Here is a 19845-nt window from a genome sequence, read left to right as displayed (position 1 = left end):
ACCCCGCCCCGCCCCAACCTATCCCATCCCGTTCCGTTCGGTTGCTCTGTGGTTAGAGGAAGCTGCCTGCCGGGCCAGGTGAGGTGGACGGCAGGGAGCGGAAGTCGCCGCCGACCTCCCCGCCGACCTCCCTCTTGGGGTGGGAGCCGATTTGAGAGGCTGTGGCGGCGGCGGAGACGACTCTCACGACCGTAGCTACTCCCGCGGGGGCCACCCTTCACTCACCCGGTGCCGGGGACTGGCCGCCCGGGCGGACCGGCTGGGGAGGGGGGAGGGGAGAGCGGGCGGAACCTTTGGGGCCGAGCTTCGGGGTGCCACCGGAAGGTGAGGGCACCGGGCTCGAGGCGCCTGTTCTGGAGAAGAGGGGAGTGAAGAGACCACGCGGGGCTGGGCGGTTGAAGGGTCGGCTTGCTGAGGGTGCGGTCAGGGCTTTTAGTGCGGGCCCTAGAACTCCCCAAACTAGAAAAACATAACACAGCTACCCGGTTGGCTTGACCGAATTCTTCCCGGAACGGTGGGAGAAGGCGGTGGCCTCCGCCAGTCGGAGCGCCCTCGTTGGAAAGGGCAGAGCTGCGGTGCCCCTTTTTCTGGAAGGAAAGGAGCCCCCTTTAGCTAGGTGGCGCGATGAGTAGAGCGCTGGATTTAAAAGACAGGAAAACTTGAATTCAGCTGTGTGACCGTGAGCAAGTCACTTAACCAATTACCTGCCTCAGTTTCTTCATCTCTAAAAAGGGGGAAAATAACAGCACCTAAGGTCTAGAGTCGTGAGGATGAAATATAGCAATATTTGTAAAGCACTTTGCAAACCTTAACGCGCTGTTAGCTATTAAGAAATGGAGGTGGGGAGAGAGAAAAATGTGAATAAAATGGCTTTCCTCACCTGGCACTGATTTTTAAGGCTTTTTATAGCGCTTTAGAGTTTACAAAGCACTTTTCCTACCCCCGCTTTGTGAGGAAAACTTGAGTTTAGCTATAGACTTCGGAATAAAATTATTTCACGTTAGGGTTTGAAAGCTTATATTGGTACCTAATATTTTCTAGGTTCGTAAGAGCTAAAAAACACCTTACAGATCATTTGGGCTACCCCACCCCCACCTCCTTTTTTTATAAGAGGAAACACAAAGAGAAGTAAAGTGATTGAACCTAAGTCTCACAGCAGACCCTAGAACTGAATCTAAATGCTCTTAATTCCTATCTCTTTCCCTTATCCTATATACCATCTTGGCCTCATTTGGTATCTTTAGATTGCTTTTTTTTTTTTTTTTTTTAATTAAATGGTAATTTGGGGTGGATTTCCTCCTACAGATGTGGATTCGGCAATAGAGATGTTTTTTGAAGGCCTCTATTTGCTTTAAAATTTACCTATATGGTTAAAAATTTATTAGTCTGTGGACAGATTATTTGTCTGGGAGAAGAGGTAGACGGGAGCTTAATGAATTTTTTAAGCCCATTAAAATAAAAAAGAGAAATTATTCATTTTTTGTAGTATCACCCTATTTCCCACCCAAGTACCAAGCTCTTATCCTTCTTGTTTAATTGCAGGAATGATAGGGCAAGTGTGGAACCTAGTATTTCTCAACATCATTGAAAATAGGAGAAAGTTAGAGAAAGGTGGTAGTATTTTTCTCTCTATTGTGTATTTGGCAACTTTAATAGTAAATTCTTTCATTCCGTTTTTTGTGCCAAATTGCTTCAAGGGTCGTAGGACATGGCAGTTTGTTTAGGGAATATTTTTAGTGTGGCAATACTTTGCAAATACTTAATGAGATAAAAACCAAGAATAAACTCTTTAATCATAACATCAAACCTTAGTTAATGTAGTCATCCGAAGTGGTTATTTTAATATGCCTGCCCACTGACTGCATAACTTACATTAAGTAGTATTTTAGATTAAAATTTTAAGATAGGTTAGATGAAGGCCTACTTCTCACTTAATAATTAAATTTGTAAGGAAAATGGAAGACTAGGAATCTAAACAAAACACTAAGAGTTTTTTATTTGTTGAATTTTCTCCATGGAATTCAGAACATATATTCTGAGTAAAAATTAATTCTAACACCAGCTGCTGCCTAAAGCAAAGAAGGGATAGATTGCAGAAGAAATTGAAGCTTAGAAGGGGTTCTGGTGACTTGCCTAAACTGAATCTTGAAATTCCAAAAAAATTCAATACTTTACATTGCCCAGCATTATATCTACAAATCTATACCACCTATTGAAGAGAAAGAATCTTAAAACTAAAATTGATCATGAGTATCAGATTTTTTGTTTGTTTTAGATTCTCTGAAAGTGCTTATAAATACAAACATTTTCTTACAAGGAGCTCAAAGCACTTTGACCTTCTTTCATTGGTTCATATTACATTCTTAAGATGTCAGATGTTATCTTCAGAAACTAAGGCAAAAATATATTATTAAAGAGTTTCATTAGCAGTAGCAATTAGGAATGAAATTGTCTCATCATCAAATAAGTGTTGTGCATACCACTAGGATTACGAAGTCTGAAGTTAGATTCACTGTCTTCTTCATAGTCAAACTCCACTGTTAGGCAGCATTTAAGTGCCTGATCAATGGAATAGAAATTGCCAAAGAGTTGGTAATGTAAAACTTTTGTTCAGAGAAGTAAAAAATTATTCTAGCAGAGTTGAACAGAAAAAGCTTCACAGAGGGCATGCAATTTGAAGAGGATCTTGGGGAAATGATGAAACTCATGTAGATGTACCATACATTCTTCTTAACCAGGAAAACCTGGAGTAATTAGGAATTGTTGGAAATTGCCTGAATTGTATTTGAAAATAAGTGGAGAGTTGTTTTGGTTTTTTTACTACTAAGAACAAATGTAAATAATTTAATGCAATATATTTTCCCCCATAGGAACTTTATCTGATTTTTATAAATTGAATGTTTAGAAATCCTCTGGTAAATAGTTATGTATGTGAATAATCACACCTGGCTACTTTTTTTTTTTTTTTTGTAAATTCAGGCTTTCCTGTTGGATTTGCTTAAAAGAGGTACAACTGTTTTGTATGTATGTATGTAAATACTATTAGGAACACTATTTACTCTGTGTAATATATACATATATTGTGCCTTAAAATAGTTGCTAACAAAGTGTTTTTAGAAAGAAGTCCAGCAAAACCCATTTTTAATGAATAGATGAAATGTTCATTTAGCATGTTAAAAAAAGTTATCTTTTCACTTCTAATTAAGCAAAAGTTTTCTTCATACTAAAACCATGCTAAGCAACTGAATTGTTAGTAAGATTTTTGCCACTTTTTTTACAGTGAGTAGGAAATTTACCAGAACTCTCAACCAAAACCTGAATTCTATCAGGTTCCTTTCAAATAACTAAAACAACTATGTGACAAATTCTTAGCTTTTTTCTTAACATAGTTTAATATTCTGGACACAGAAAGGCATCATTATGAAATTAAGAATTGGGAGGACCTTCAGAGTATGAGAAATGACCTATATGCTTAAGACTGTAGCTTTGATTACAATCATTCTCAAGCAATGCCCATAGATGTCACTTGCCTATGCAGGGGAGAGTAGGAAAGGACAAGAAAAGGAAGAATAAAAGGGTAAGGAAAAAAGGAGAAGGGGGGAAAATTAAAGTGCATCTGGGGTTTGTGATGGTGTAGGGCAAGCTCATTGCTTCAAAGTTTCACTTAGGAGTATTTACTATTTAGATAGCCATTTGGGCTACCTTTGGTTTCTTCCTTCATGTCAGTCATGACTTCCAAAGCCTTGGTAATGTTTGGTTAATTTTTTTCATTACTGCAGGTAAATAATTTACACTGTTATACATGGAAGTTATTTCCTTTAAAGGAAAGATAAAGACAATTCAAAATATGTATTTTGAGAGAACCCTAATACTACTATAATTATTTTCTATAAATGACATTTTTAGCAGAATGTCTAGTATGAGTTCTACATACCAGCCTTAGTTTCCAATTGAGCATTCTTGCTAACTTGCTGGAAAGTAAATTAAATTAGTGGCACTCTTGAACTAACTGGACTCAGAATACCAATTACAATATTAGGTATGGTTTTCTTGGAGCTGTTATTTAATATATTTTGAAGCCTGTTACTTAATTCTAGAGAAACTTGCAGCTCAATAATGGTAACATTTCAGTAAGGAATAATCTTGTCACACAAATAACTTTTGTCTTATTTTTGAACAATATTAGAAAATGTTAGACTACGGTAGGAATATATTTGTGCTTTACACAGCAGGTATTTTAAAAGCTACATAGAGAATGACTTATTAATCATTTGGTTTATTGAGAGTATGGTAAAAGGTCACTGGGCAATTTAGTTAGAAACTTGGGTTCTAGTGCTAGCTTCATCACTAACTAGAGCTATGTATATGTAAATCACCCTTTCTGGACCCTTTTTTTTTCTCTATTTGTAAAATGATGGGGAGAGGACCAAATAATCCCTGAGGGGTAGCTCAAACTTCATCAAATTATTTTTTCTTAGGGGAACTTTGTTGTGAAACTTCTTACATGAAGGATCACTTCTGAATTTTTCCATTTTATCAAGGTGGGTTTTAGTATCTCAAGATAACCTTAAAATAAGAAGTACCAATAATTAGAATACTATACTCAAGTTTCATTGCATATTTTGTTGTTGTCATTTTGGTTGTGTCTGACTCTTCTTGACTCCATTTAGGATTTTCTTGGCAAAGTATACTGGAGTGGTTTGTCATTTTTTCCTCTCATTTTACAGATGAGGAAACTGAGGGAAAACAGGGTTAAATGACTAGCCCAGGGTCACACAGCTAGTAAGTGCCAGGATTTGAACTATGGTCTTCCTGACTCTAGGCCCAGTGCTCTAGCCACTGTGCCACCTAGTTGCATATAGCCTATAAGAAATTTCTAATATTTGGGTTCTGAAAATTTTTGGTCTGATAAATCGAAACTTATAACTCATTTTCCCCACAAAAACCATGTTATGAAGTTGTAAATTATGCCTAGGTTCCTAGGTAATCTCTCCTTGCCCTCCCCCAGTCTATTTAACCAATAATATTCCTTAAGAATAATATTACTGGGGCTGCTGGGTAGCTCAGTGGATTGAGAGTCAGGCCTAGAGACAGGAGGTCCTAGGTTCAAATCCGGCCTTGGACACTTCCCAGGTGTGTGACCCTGGGCAAGTCACTTGACCCCCACTGCCCACCCTTAACACTCTTCCACCTAGGAGCCAATACACAGAAGTTAAGGGTTTAAAAAAAAAGAATAATATTACTAATAATAAAATTATTAATAATAATAGAACCAAACACCATAAATAACAATTCCTTTGAAAAATGTATAACAGTATTCTTTCTTTTTCCATTTGTTGGGCTATAAGAATAGATATTGTGTCATCCCGCCCCACCCCAAGTCCCTAACAGCTTTGACTTGGGATAGGGACTTTAGCCACGGGGAAGTCAGTGGTTGGTTTTATACTTTCACAGTTCTGTAACTCTGCTCAGTATAGTCTGACTCCTGCTATCTCCATTTTATTTTATTTTTATCTTTTGAGGGCCTCAGGAATTGGTCTTTTCTTTTTTTAAACCTTCAGCTTCCTTTTTAGAATCGATACCATATATTTTTCCAAGACAGAAGAACAGTGAGGTCTAGGCAATAGGGATTACATGACTTGCCCAGGGTCACAATAGCTAGGAAGTGTCTGAGGTCAAATTTAATCCCAGGATCTCCTGTCTGAGCCACCTAGACTCCCCCCTCCCTCCTTCACTTTCTTACTGGCACCAGGCAGAACAAAAATCTTAACTCATTCCCGCCATCCTCATCAGAAGCAAGTGAACTGGGACAGTAGGTAGCACAGTAGATAGAGCAAGCCAGGTCTGAAGGACCAGGGTTCAAATGTGGCCTCAGACATTTCCTAGCTGTTTGATCCTAGGCAAGTTACTTTTAACTCTAGTTGCCTAGTCCTTACCTCTCTTCTGCCTTAGAACCAATATGGCTTCTAAAACAGAAAGTAAAGGTTTTAAGAAATAAATGAAAAAAATTTAAAAAGCAAATAAACTGTGCCATTGAGATTTTTAAAGAGTTTTTATTGCTAGCAATAATGGGAAACTGGGCTCTTGGATTATTTATCCCTTTTCTTTTCCCCATCTGGAATCCTATATGGAAAGATAATAGTACACATTATTAATAATGGTGAATCTTTGGACACATTTTTCACATTTTGGGTGAAACAAGTTCCAACCACATTTTAGCATAATAAGCAGACTTATTCTTAATGAGCATTTCATGACAAGAATAGGACAAAAATGTAGAATTATTTTGCTTGACTATTACAAGAGAGAAATTCTCTGGGAGGGATATTGAGTTAGTAGTTAGTGACAGAGATTCCCCCCATCCATAAAACACTTAAAAAGTACACAAAAGAAAAATTCACAAAGGGACACACAAACAGAAGTTTTCTTATTATATTAAATATACTATTAAACTACATGTATAGGAAGTTTACTGTTTCATGTGCAACCAAGCATCATCATCTTTTTTGAACTTTGTATACTGAAATATACCCATTTGATAAGTTCACATTAAAAAATGGTTGAGGGGAAACAACAAATCTTCTGGGGGATAAGAATATAAGATTGTACCTTTACCCTCCTTCCTTCTTTTGTTGTCACCACTGATAGAGTCTAGAGAAGGGGTTGGGAATGTCCTAAGCAACTGGAAGGGAAAGAGAATTGTGATTACTCTGATGGGGCAGCTATTTCTAGGTGGTTCTGTTTAATAAGGATGGATATAACATTTTAGTTAACTATAGATAACATAACAGTTAAACATTTACTAGTTTGTTTACAATATCACAGACTTCTTTGATAGGTTTATTAAAAGCTGTGGGTTTTTAAAATGTTTTGGTACTAGCAATACTGCTTTTCTACTTTTAAATTGTTTGGTTGTCTTTAAAAATTGGTTTTTGTCCATTTATGTAAAAATCAATGATTTATTGAAACCTAGTGGTAGACACCACTCTGTTAGGATACAGAGTAGTAGGTGACATGCTACTTCCTATAAGAGCATAAGAACATACATTGTAGTTGCTTTCGTAGTCTAAATTTAGTATTCATCATAAAACAAATTAATCAGAGCTAGCAACAAGCAACATTTTTCTAATATAGCTGTTTTTATTGCAGAGTTTTAAATATCTTCTTCTTGCCTTGTTTTCAGACTCACTACAAGTGACTGCTATTAATTGCTTTGCAAATTGTGTGGGTTTTAGTACTACCTTTTTGGGGGTACTCTCTTCAGTCTTACTGATTTAAGTGAATATCCTTAACTCCACAGAAAATTAAATGTCGTCAGAAGACCGAGAAGCCCAGGAGGATGAATTGCTGGCCTTGGCAAGTATTTATGATGAAGATGAGTTTAAAAAAGCAGAGTCTGTTCAAGGTGGAGAAACCAGAATCTGTTTGGATTTGCCCCAGAATTTCAAAATATTTGTGAGTGGTAAGTCATGATTCTTGTTCTCTTTTAAAGAGATTTTTCTAAAATGTAGCATTTTCTGGTTTTCTAGCAGACATGTTGATACTATCAGATACCTTGAAGTGTTGGACATTATTAGAATAGTGGTTAATACTATAAGTTCTCTGTTTGTCCCTGATAACCCAAATATAGAGTAGATTTTTAGTGGCTGTTTCCTTGAATATCAAATATCAGTCCTAGAATTTCCAAATAGTTTATGCCTCTCACAAAATGACTTCCAAGATTTTTCCTAACTGTAATTACTTTTGCTGCCTGACTTTGTAACTTTTGCTTAAAAACAAAGTAACAGTAAGATGTCACAAACATCACAGAAGAATCTTGAGGTACTTTCCCCTAAAAGTTATTACAGTAGAGAGGAGAGCTGGAGAAAAGGAAGGTAAAGTAAATACAAGTCATATTTTGCTCGTGGAAGTGCTGGCCTGCATGAGCAAGATACCCTCAAGTTGGAAGATAATTTGTTGGCACATGCTAATCTAAATGGAGCATGACACCTGGCCCCAGTTAATCTCAGTGCTTCCCACAACTTTGGTAAGGATAAATATTTCCCTTTTCTCTGAATTTTTTCTTTAGTTTTCTGCTGTTGCAATATTGTGTATAACTAGATGACTCATTAAAGTTGGGAATCCTACCAAACAGTGTATACTAGACCAAGTTTTATTTTTACTAAGCAGATCATTTTTTTTAAGACTGATTTTTTTTTCCCCTCTTTGAAAACTAAAATTAAAAATGAAAGAAGCAGGGATAGAGACTTAGACATAGGGAAACGAGAAATTTCTCTTTTTAAGGAAAATTAACATTTTCTTTCTTATACTTCACTACTCTACTGATCTCTCTCTTTTCCTTCCCTGCCCCTCTCCTCCCACTCACCCCCCATGCATTGTTTTGCACACAATGAGGCACTCAAATATTGACTGATCTTTGAATTCCCTGTTTTTGGTTCAGGCAATCCAACGGAGTGTCTCCAGAATGGTGGCTTTGAATATACAATTTGCTTTCTGCCTCCACTTGTACTGAATTTTGAACTTCCACCAGATTATCCATCAACCTCCCCTCCAGCATTCACCCTCAGTGGCAAATGGCTTTCACCAACTCAGGTTAGGTTTGAAACTTGCTTTTTTACTATTCATTTTCTAGAACTTGAATACTATCCTTAACTGATGTTCACCTTGAGGACCTTAAAAGAAATTCAGTACAACAAGGAGTAGCTTTTTATTTATTTTTTTGCCTTTATAAATCCTACCGTTTATGAGAAGCTGAATGACATACTGGACTGGCTATAGTTCTAATAATCGATCTGCTAATCATAGTAATGATCTTAGGCAAATCACTTAACCTCTCTGGACCTGAGTTTCCATACCTGTAAAATGAAAAGTTTGGACTAATGATGATCCTATAATCTCTAAGGTATCTTTCCAACTCAAATATTCTGTTACTCTGTACTTGAAAATACTTCTGGTTTTAAGGGTAGTTCAAATGTTTTAATTCTTTCAGTGTAATGTGGGCCCATCATAGACTGCAGTAGAAATAATTTGAAATAAAGGATAGTGTTTCTCTTATTTGTAGTCTTATAGTTTTCTAATTTTATCCATATCACCATTGAAAAAACATGTTTTCTCCAAAGTTAATACTATCTTCTTTTCCTTAAAAATTAGTGCTGCTTTTTACTTTGTATTTGCTTCCTAGATAAAGTTATTTTTCTTTTCAAAGGGAATCTCATTTAGTTATGAAGGACTAAATATTGAGTTTATGTTTTTTAGAAGCAAATTTCTTAAGTAAACATTAAAAGTGGTTTCATTTCATTTTAGACTGTAGAAATAAACATTTCTTTTAAAAAAATAAGCATTTCTTAATTAATTGGGACTTCACAGAAACAATTATAAGGGTCCAAAAGATATTGAAATATCTCAAATGTATCTTTAAGGCAAATGCCTCATATTAAGTACTTACATTTCCTCTGCAATTTATTTTTTCTACCACAATTTCATTCTATTTTGGGTGAAGAAAAAAGGCTTTAGGCATACTATAAAACATTCAGGTGCAGATTTTGGTTCAATAGCAGCAAGACTTGTCAGAATCCTCTTGAAGATTGATAGGCTGCAGCATGTTAAGAGATAAGTTATCATTTACTGAGTGCACAGAATAAGAAGCCTGCCTATTTTTCATTTTTGGTCATGTAGTTTTTACTTCCTCCAACTCGGCCTTTTAGAATATCATTAAGTGATGACAATGTGTTTAGAGAGCAAGGAGGAAACATGCTTTAAGATTAAAATAGGCCACCTCAGAATTTGAAAAAAGGTTATTATACTTTTAAAACTAAAAAATAGTACTTTAAAATTTAATACCTGAGCTAGTGGCAGAGAGCATTAATAAGTCAGATAATAGAAAATAGTGGCCTAGTTGAGTCTACACTGCCTGACAGCTGGATAACAACATGTAGGTAATTGGAGTCAAATTAATTGAGTAGATTTTTTGGATGCTGTTTTTACAAAGAGCTCAATGTATACTTCACAATATTTTTTCATTGTATAAATAGTTTAAAATAATTATTTTTAATCAGTATAATCTTAAAAATTAGTAGGGGTACAAGAAATAGAAAAAAGAGAGAGAGAAAAGCAGACAGGAAAATTAAGGGTTATTGTTTTATAACATAAGCCTTAGGGAATAATCTACATGATCTTCTTAAAACCAAGGTATTAAATAGAATGACAGGCTTCAAGGTAAAGAAATCCACATTTTTAATTTCAGTTTCCTTTGACTTTATTTCAAACTTTCATTGTTTTGACATATCTAAAATACCTGTTACTAAATGTTCATTTTTAGTCTTATAGTTCTATGTATGATGCTTTGACCTCTTAGCACTATATATCTATGATAAGATTTAACAGTTGGATGGGGTATATCTGGTCTCGGATACTTCCTAGTTTTGTGACCCTATGCAAGACAACTCCAATTGCCTAGTCCTTACTGCTATTCTGCCTTGGAGCTGATACCTGGTATTGATTTTAAAAAGTTAAGGGTTTAAAAAAAAAAAAAGTTAACAGTTGGGCCCACTTAGTCTGAGGTGATAGTGATAGGAAATTAGAATGGGCTTCCTCTTTTTCCCCCAAATATAAATACCAACCAAACTTCCTTTTCAAAAAGGTTGAGAAAAAAATGAAGCAGACAGAAGAGATTTGGAAGGAGGGGTTAGCTAAGGAGATAGGGCAGTTAGGTAGTTCAGTGGAGGGAGGAGTACCAGGAAGACTCATCTTCCTGAGTTCAAATCTGGCCTTAGACACTTACTTTTTTGTGACCCAAGGCAAGTCACTTAACACTAGTTGCTTCAGTTTCCTCATCTATAAAATGAATTGGAGAAGGAAATAGCAAACCACTCCCAGTATCTTTGTCCAGAAAATTCCAAATGAGGTCATGAAAAGTTGGACGTGTCTGAACAACAAAGTGACTTTTCTGTTATATAGAATTAAGCACTGGCAACAATTTAGGTTACTCTTCCTCCCCCCATCCCAACCCTTACCTTCCATCTTAGCATCAACATTATGTATTGCCTTCAAGGCAGAAGAGCAGTTAAAGGCTAGGTAGCTGAGGGTAAAGCCATACCTAAATGAAAGATTTCTCTTGTTTAATACTGAATTTATCATGGGTAAGTAGAAAGGACCCTTCTGGATTCAATATCAGACACTACAGGGGAAATGATGTGGAATTATGTTGTCCCTTTTCAGCTGAAGTTAATGATCTGTTTGTCTTTTTAAAATGCTTTACTTTAAGATCTACTTATGGGGGCAGCTGGGTAGTTCAGTGGATTGAGAGCCAGGCCTAGAGACAGGAGGTCCTGAGTTCAAATTTGACTTCAGACACTTCTAGCTATGTGACTCTGGGCAAATTACCTAACCCTCATTGTCTAGCCCTTACCACTCTTCTGCCTTAGAACCAATACATAGTATTGATTCTAAGACAGAAGGTAAGATTTTAAAAAAATTACTTATTATTGTAACTTTGGTATGCATATTTTAGAAGTCTTTGCAAGGTAAAAGGGAGAGCTTCTTATATTTGCCTTTCAGTCTAAGACTGTATTTTTTATTTTTTAAACCTTTGCCTTCTATCTTAAAGTAACAATTCCAAGGCAGAAGAGCATAAGAGGGGTAGGTATTTGGAGTTAAGTGATTTGCTGCCCAGGATTACACAGCTAGAAAGTGTCTGAGGCCACATTTGAACTCAGGTCCTTCTGACTCCAGGTCCAAATTTTATCCACTGAGCCAGCTTAGCTGTCCCCCACAGACCATATTTTTTAAGGAAGAAAAAAAAAACTTTTTTTAACTTGGTTTCTTGACTTAGGAAATAACATTCAAGCTATACCTGCAACATCAATCTAATTATTTTTACTAAGTTTTGTTCTAAACATACTGAAATGAAGTTGTAAATCAATTTGAAAAAATAAGGATGATATCACTTGTTATATTTAATCATATAATTATTTAATAAACACTTGGCCATATTTTTAACTTATTTTATTACTCATCATAATGCAGATGAAATTTTGCCATTGTGGAAGGAGAATTTGTCAACTTTTAAGCTATTCTTCCAGGATATAGAAAAGAGCTAGGACAGTAAAGGATTTGAAGTACTGGAGAACTAAATCCTAGTCTTTTTAGAACATATAAGCATGTTAGATGATTTCTGTTATAATAGATCTGTACTTTTGACATATTTATTGATTTCTTTTGTTCTAGGTTGCTGGAGTCTCTAAGCTTTTAACTTTGTGGTATGTTTAGACACAAGGGGCTTACTCTTCAGAGGATAAACTGATGATGAGGCTTCTGGGTCATTTTGCAGTACAGCATGTCTCACAGCTACGGAAAATGATGATATAGTTTAAAGGCCTAAATAAAGTAAAAGCTTAAAAAGGAAATCATTCTGAGTCAAGAGTTAGGTTGGTTTTTGTTTTTTTTTTAATAGCATTTTTCTTTTCTCTACTCAATAATGTTACCTTTTTATCGTAGCTAACTGCTCTGTGCAAGCACTTAGACAACCTGTGGGAAGAACATCGTGGCTGTGTGGTCCTGTTTGCCTGGATGCAGTTTCTCAAGGAAGAAACCCTAGCATACCTGAACATTGCCTCTCCCTACGAGCTCAAAATGGGCCCCCAGGGAAATGTACAGAGCAGGACATCTCTGGCTCCTCCTAACACAGAACTAGATTTTGGGGGGGCAGCTGGCACTACAGTAGACCAGGAAGAATTTGTGGATGAGAGAGCTGTACAGGATGTGGAATCTTTGTCCAGCCTGATACGGGAAATCTTAGACTTTGATCAAGCTCAGCAGAAAAAGTGCTTTAACAGTAAGATGTACCTGTGCAATATCTGCTTTTGTGAGAAGTTGGGGAGCGAGTGTATGTACTTCCTGGAGTGCAGGCATGTCTACTGCAAAGCTTGTTTGAAGGACTACTTTGAAATCCAGATCAGGGATGGCCAGGTGCACTGTCTCAACTGTCCAGAACCAAAGTGCTCCTCTGTTGCTACTCCTGGCCAGGTAATGGATTCTTCTTTGGGAAGCCTCTCTTTCTTTTACCCGGGGAGCAAGTGTATAGCAAGAGGCTTCCTTGTAATCATGAAGATCATCCAGCCCATAAAGCCCATATGTTTATTCAGTGTATTCACGAGAAATAATATGCTGTCATTTTTGTTCAAATGAACCCCCCAGGGCTGCCTAGGGTAGACTCGTGGGAATCAGCTTGACAGCGAAATGAGTTACTTACTTTGTAAGCTTTAGTAACTTCAAGTCTGGTCCTAGTATTACATTATCACTTGATGATCTTTTAATTCAGGGGTTGGCAACCTTTTTGGCCATGAGAGCCATAAACGCCACATTTTTAAAAATGTAATTTCGTGAGAGCCATACAGTGCTCACAGTGCGTGCTCCTGTAACAGTGCACATTCCTGTAAGCGCCTGAAAAAAAAAAATTGACTTTATGGCTCTTGCAGAAAGAGCCATATCTGGCCCTCAAAAGAGCCAGAATATGGCTCAAGAGCCATATGTTGCTGACCCCTGTTCTAATTTGTCTCTGAATTGAGCATGACAGGTTTAAGACACCTGCAGAACTAATGCTTTGTCTCTTTGCCCTTCTGAATATGAATCATTGTCTTGATTCGAAGGTAGAGTTCTGGTTTAACACATCTCTGAGCAACAGACTCATGAATTCTGAACCAGAATTCCAAAAATTTCCTTATGAATCGGAGTCTGTCAAAATTAGCAACACCAATCACATCTTTCTTCTCTGTATAGGTCAAAGAACTGGTAGAAGAAGAGTTGTTTGCACGTTATGACCGCCTTCTTCTTCAGTCTACTTTGGACTTGATGGCAGATGTAGTATATTGTCCAAGGCCATGCTGTCAGACTCCTGTCATGCAAGAACCAGGATGTACCATGGGAATCTGTTCCAGTTGCAACTATGCCTTCTGTACACTTTGTAAAATGACTTATCATGGAGTTTCTCCATGTAAAGTAACTGCAGGTAATTTAATTCTATTATTTAGGAAATCAAATTGAAAATGATTCTCAATAACTTTTTTTTTTGTAAAAGAAAACTGTTTAAGTTGGCTTTTAGAAAAATATTTTCTGCTTATTAATACAGCACAATCTAGAACAAGGATGGAGAATTTAAACTTCATTTCATCTAGACTGTGCCAAGTTTTCTAAAATTATGATAGTCATCTCTTTAACAGTTAGATCAACAAATAAAGTGTGTTCAAATCTGAAGGAAAGTTCTTGTGATTACATAAGCATCCCAATATCATAATTAGTCCTAATACAGTTGTTTTCACTATGGCTCCCAGAAGACACAGAGAGGAAAAACACTACATTAGGCTCTAGAAAGATGACCCAGAGCAAAATTTTGGTGATGCCACCTGGAAAGGAAAAACCAGAGGCATTTACATCATCACTGTAGGACCAAGTTGGCCATAATATGTCACTGAAAAAAGGTTTTTTCTGATTATGTTAAATAGATTTTGTGTTCCATTACCTTAAGCTTAAAATCAGGTGAGTTGAATTTTTTTATTCTTATTTTCCCAGCAAAATCAACAAAATTAACAAAGTTAAATAATTAACTCAAGTTCCTTTGTTATCTTTTACTTATTTGTGTCTCATTTTTTCCCTTAGAGACTGAAGTTAAAGCTCATTTTAATTCTCCCAACTTGCTATCCTGGGGTAGTTATTGAAACTGGATACAGGGAGATTTGGGATATTAATAAAATTGAGAAGCCTAAAAGTCCAGTGCTGTTATTAATTTATTGATAACTTTTATTTCAAGATTGTGGGCATCTCCTTACAATATTCTATTGACAGTTATACTGAAGTACAGTTGTCAAGAAAGAGGAAAATGTTTCCAATTATTAGAAGCAGGGAGCTTGCAGGATAAAAATGTTAGATAAGTAATTCCACTAGCATCAGAATGAATGAAAATGCAAAATGTGGTTAAGCAAAACCCATTGCATTAAGAGGAATATACTCTAAAATTGTAGCTTGAAAAAATTGAAGAATTGAGGCAATATTGTCAAGCAAATAGATTACAGAAGACTGAAGCTATCAAAAGATTAAATAAGCAGGATTGCTGAATAAGTTTGTTTTTAAGTTTAAGGTTATTTAAGTTCCTTATCATTTTATTTGAGTGAAATGGTGGGGAATCAAACTGGTGAGGCAGAGTGGTACAGTGGAAATAGGCTCTGGCACTCAACATCATCTTTTTGCATTAAGCCTTTCCTGATTCTCCCACCCACTAACCCTACCAAACTGCTGTGTATTCAACTGTGTCATTTGTGTTTGTATTTATTAATTTTATATCAATGCTCTCTCTGTGTCTCCTAAGTCCTCTTCTCTTCCTATTACTATTTTCTTTCTATTACTATTACTATACTAAATGGTGATCATTTCCCATATATTTAATAATCTTCATGCAGATGATACTCAAATCTATTTATACATTCTGTCCTTCTCTTCTGACCCCCATTTTCACATCTCCAACTGCCTTTTTGACATCTCAGACTAGATGTCCTGTAGATATTTTAACCTTAGTATGTCCAAAAACATAACTCATCATTTTTTTCTTTAAGCTCTCTTCTTTTTTTGAATATTGCTATTGCTGTGACTAGCATCCTCCCAGTCACCCAGGCTCACAACCTAGGTGTCATTCTTGATTCCTCACTTATTCTTAACATCATAGTCAGTTACCAAGTCCTGTCGATTTAGCATTCGAAGCCTTCTATCATATATGCCCAGTTCTCTCCTTTTTCTCCTTTGGCACTACCACCACTCGGATACAGACCCTCAGTGATGTGCCTGGACCATTCCTGTAACCTGCTTAGTTGGTTTTTTCACTGTAATTCATCCTCCATTCAACTGTCAAATTTATGTTCCTAATCTCTCTTTCTCTGTCTCTCTTCTTCCTCTTCTCTCCCTCCCTTTCTGGTGACACTGGCATCTTTGTTTTTCTCACATAAAATATACCTAGCTTCTAACTCCATGCATTTTCACTGGGTGTCCCCATGCCTAGAATTCTCTCCCTCTTCATTTCTAACCTTCTAACGTCTCTGACTTTAAAGTTCTAGCTAAAATCTCATTTTCTACAAGAAATCCTTTCCTGACCCCCCTAGCTCTTAACACAGTGTCTAGACTACTTGCTTTCAGTCATTTCAGTCATATCCGACTGCATCATTTCAGTTGGAGTTTTCTTGGCAAAGATACTGAAGTGGCTTGCAATTTCCTTTTCTAGTATATAGTAGTTGTTTAATAAATGCTTGTTGATTGAGTGGTCATATGGGAAGTTAGAAAATAGAGGTAGACTATGTAGATAGATAGCCTAGTTAAGTTCATATGTGAAAATTTACACTTCAGTATGAAATGTGGTTCCATAGTATATTTTATTTAGTTTAGGACTCAGAGCAGAAAGAGTTGAACTGATACTATGTCCTTAAGCAAAAGTTGTTTTTGCCTCTACATTTAGTCACAATCTTATTAGGCGACTGATTGACTGGAAGAATTGATAAACATGCATACTTGCACATTTGCCTTTATGTAAAACAGTATTTTTCTTTTCACTTTCTAGAAAAGCTAATTGATTTGAGGAATGAATATCTTGGAGCAGATGAGGCCAATAAACGATTTTTGGAACAGAGGTATGGTAAAAGGGTCATTCAGAAAGCACTAGAAGAAATGGAAAGTAAAGAATGGCTAGAAAAGAACTCAAAGAGCTGCCCTTGCTGTGGCACTCATATAGAGGTGAGTCTGTTGGGACAAACGGAGAGAGTTACACAGGCCTGTCCTCTTTTAACTGGTCCCTCTGTCTCACACTTGCTCAAGTGCTTAAACCGACCAGTCAAGTTCATAAAACCCTCTTATTACTTGGAAGATAATAAATTTCACTATTGAATATCATAATTATAATATCTTATGTTTATATGGCGCTTAAAATTTTTCAAATACTTTCCTCACATTAGAGCTCAGTTGATGATAATCATTCTACCATATTTACCACATCAAGTTGAACTGGCTTCAGCGGTGGTCATACTGTAGCTGTGGTCCTTGACAGGCCTATGGAGTATTCTTAGGCCTATTTTAATCATAAGCAGGCCTTCCTGCACTCACATTTCTCCTGGCTCATCCTCTTAACTTTTAAGTATATGCTCGGGAAATATAAATGAATTTTCATATTAACTCAAGGCAACTTAAATAGGAAGGGCAAACCTGCTGGGAAGGAGAATCATAATGTATTATAAAGCCAAATATAAATGACTTCTTTGTTACCTGTACTATGAATTCTCCCACCTCCTTTTGTTAGCTCAAACAGAGCAAACGCTACCTAATGATGTTGGTTGCTTGTGTTACAATCCCTGTGAGAAAAATGCCATCACAGCCCATTGATGCTGATACCAATGAGCCATATATTGCAGTTGTAAGGTTTTAAAAATTATTATTTATGAAATTCAAATTCATTAGAACTTAAAATTCTTCTCTAAAGCGTATATATTGTCTTAATTCTAAAATTTTCAGTTCTAAAGGTTTGTATTGGCCATTAACCAAAAGTTTTTGTTGTAACAAATATATGAAAATTTCCTTTGCTTTTATAGGTTCATAAAATAATTGGCATTAAAATGAAATGAAATTAATAAATTAACATGTATAATAACTCCAGTGTGAGAAGAGGGAATAAGATTGGTCAAACATCCTAGTAAAATGGGTTAGATGTCATGCAGAGTCTGTGTGTTGTGTTCCTCCTTGATTTTATAGCATTATTATTTCTACTTTTTCTCTCTCTCTCAGTAGAAATTAGATGGGTGTAACAAGATGACATGTACTGGCTGTATGCAATATTTCTGCTGGATTTGCATGGGTTGTCTGTCTAGAGCAAACCCTTATAGACATTTCAATGATCCATCTTCCCCATGCTTTAACCGGTATGTATTACACAGGAATGGCCTAAAGCAAGCAGTAATTTCCAGTACTTAGAATAGTTCAAATAAATACAGTAAAATGGACCATATCTCTTTGGTCAGGAAGCAGTTCCCTGAATATGGGATATTTTGGAGGCTGCTAGGGTTCCATTTTAAAAATATTTGTTACAGTAGAACTTCTTTTAATGCTGGTATCTGGGGGCAGAGCTAACACCTATCTTATAGGTTTTACTATATAAGGCTTTTGATGTTCTTTAATTATATTTCAGGGTAAATATTATTTGACTTGCATCTATCTAAACCCATGTAGTTAACAAATTCTATTATAATGAAGTCTTCACACCTTCAGAGGTCGTGTAGAAAAGAACAAACAGTTCTGACCTGGAACTACTCAGTAGTGAAAGAAATAAAACACATTTTAAAAAATAACTTGAACAGAAAGCAGTTGGTTGGCAGTACATAAAATATAGTAGGAAGTAAGAGCTAAAAGGAGAGTTGAGGAGTGCTTAGCACTGACTAGGGGCTTGGTGGCTTTCAAGAGTTGATACACCTCCTTAATTGCCTAATAATAACCAAGGAATCACTCATGCCCTTACGCATGCCCTTAAAATTGCACATACATACGTGTGAAGTTGCACACAGTTAAGAATCTTTCATCTTTGGCCCTGAAATGTGAAATTTCGACCCTGGAGGAAAGTGCATGTTAAAAATTCAAATTTCTGTACTTCTTTTTAGGGTTAGAAAGCACTTTGCTCACAACTATAACACTATAAGGAACTAAGTAGAGCAAGTATTTTGCCCCCTTTTTTAGATGAAGAAACATATATAAATTAAGGTACTTGCCCAAGGTCACACAACTTGGTATCAGAGACTGGACTTGAACCAGATCTGTAGGCTCCATGAAGAATGCCTTAAAATGTACATTGTGCTGCCACTTTTTAAGGGTGCTTTAACAAACCCTTTTAGGACAAATTGCATAGTTGATAGTTGGAAATGACTTCATCTTTCTGTAGTAGTGTTTTAAAAGTTAGAAATAAAGTTCTGTAATGGAGTTATCAGAAAAGAGGGGGCCAAAGAAGCTTTTGAAAAAAGGAAAAGAAGTGATTTTTCATTTCTTCCCAGTGCATAAAAATGCATTTTATTTTATGGTCTTCCAGGTTATTTCAAGCTGTGGATGTTGATGGTGACATTTGGGAAGATGAGATTGAAGATTAGTTAAACTACTTTATTGCTCAAAGCTATAGAAATGGAATGGTTTGCTCTATTCTTTTGTCGAGTACAGTGTGTAACCCTGCAGGAGGTTTAGAGAACCATTCATTCTTCCCATGTAGGAAGTGTGGAAGAACATGGTCTTTATTTTCATTTTCTGCTGATTAAGGCACCTGTCTAATTTTCCATTGTCGTGTAATGTGAACAATTATAAGCCAAAGGTTTTAGAAAACACTAGCAAAAAACATAGAAGTATTCAATATCATAATGTGCCCCAGATTCTAAACCATCATAACTTTTAAATGCTTTCTTTGTTACCCAGGCTCAAGAGAGGGTAAATGATATTTTAAAGACGTTTTTCATATCTTGAAGGCTTCTTTTGCTCTTCAGGACAACAAATCAAAAACACATTCCTTAGGGTCATTTCCCACTGGAGCCGTTCAGTACTGCTCTTTAATACTTTAGAGGATACTGTTGAATCATAGCCTAAAAGATAGCCTTACCCCTCCAATTTCAGGTCACTCTCCTGCCATTATCAATCCCATAAGTAGGAATTGTATTTCCCACTAAGTTGGTATAGTTGAATAGTGATAAAGTTTTAAATTTTCAGTTGATCATATTTTCTAATGAACTCTTGCATTTCTGGCTTTTAGAACAAAAAAAGCATATGGACAGTTTCCCACTATCAGAAAATACT

General features: G+C 36.3%; 2 protein-coding genes across 4 annotated transcripts in view; one reads left to right on the top strand and one right to left on the bottom strand.

The window, feature by feature from the left end:
- The first annotated feature begins 44 nt into the window (after positions 1-44).
- On the top strand, positions 45-19154 carry RNF14 (ring finger protein 14). Its single transcript, XM_044664518.1, has 8 exons — positions 45-78; positions 7301-7462; positions 8441-8592; positions 12496-13023; positions 13777-14005; positions 16595-16767; positions 17812-17942; positions 19097-19154. The coding sequence occupies exons 2-8, from the start codon at positions 7309-7311 to the stop codon at positions 19152-19154; spliced, it is 1425 nt and encodes a 474-aa protein (XP_044520453.1). The 5' UTR covers positions 45-78; positions 7301-7308.
- GNPDA1 (glucosamine-6-phosphate deaminase 1) overlaps positions 6034-19845 on the bottom strand; it is a 35165-nt gene continuing 21353 nt past the window's right edge. Inside the window, exons 8-9 of one of the 3 annotated variants that reach the window (XR_006505473.1) lie at positions 6610-6682; positions 6034-6123 (exon numbers count right to left, since the gene is read on the bottom strand). The gene's annotated coding sequence lies outside the window, so the exon portion shown is untranslated. Of the gene's footprint in view, positions 6124-6467; positions 6683-19845 lie in introns of those variants that run through there. The other 2 variants (XM_044664520.1, XM_044664519.1) reach the window with 2 other exon arrangements.

This window comes from Gracilinanus agilis, chromosome 2 (assembly GCF_016433145.1).
Source record: "Gracilinanus agilis isolate LMUSP501 chromosome 2, AgileGrace, whole genome shotgun sequence".
Classification (NCBI taxonomy): domain Eukaryota; kingdom Metazoa; phylum Chordata; class Mammalia; order Didelphimorphia; family Didelphidae; genus Gracilinanus; species Gracilinanus agilis.
This window is presented reverse-complemented; position numbering and strand designations above follow the sequence as displayed.

Coding starts and splice junctions, on each gene's coding strand:
- RNF14 (XM_044664518.1), top strand. CDS start 7,309: ATGTCGTCAGAAGACCGAGAAGCCCAGGAGGATGAATTGCTGGCCTTG. Junction 14,006..16,594: donor TCCATGTAAAGTAACTGCAG/GTAATTTAATTC, acceptor TTCACTTTCTAG/AAAAGCTAATTGATTTGAGG. Junction 16,768..17,811: donor GCTGTGGCACTCATATAGAG/GTGAGTCTGTTG, acceptor CTCTCTCAGTAG/AAATTAGATGGGTGTAACAA.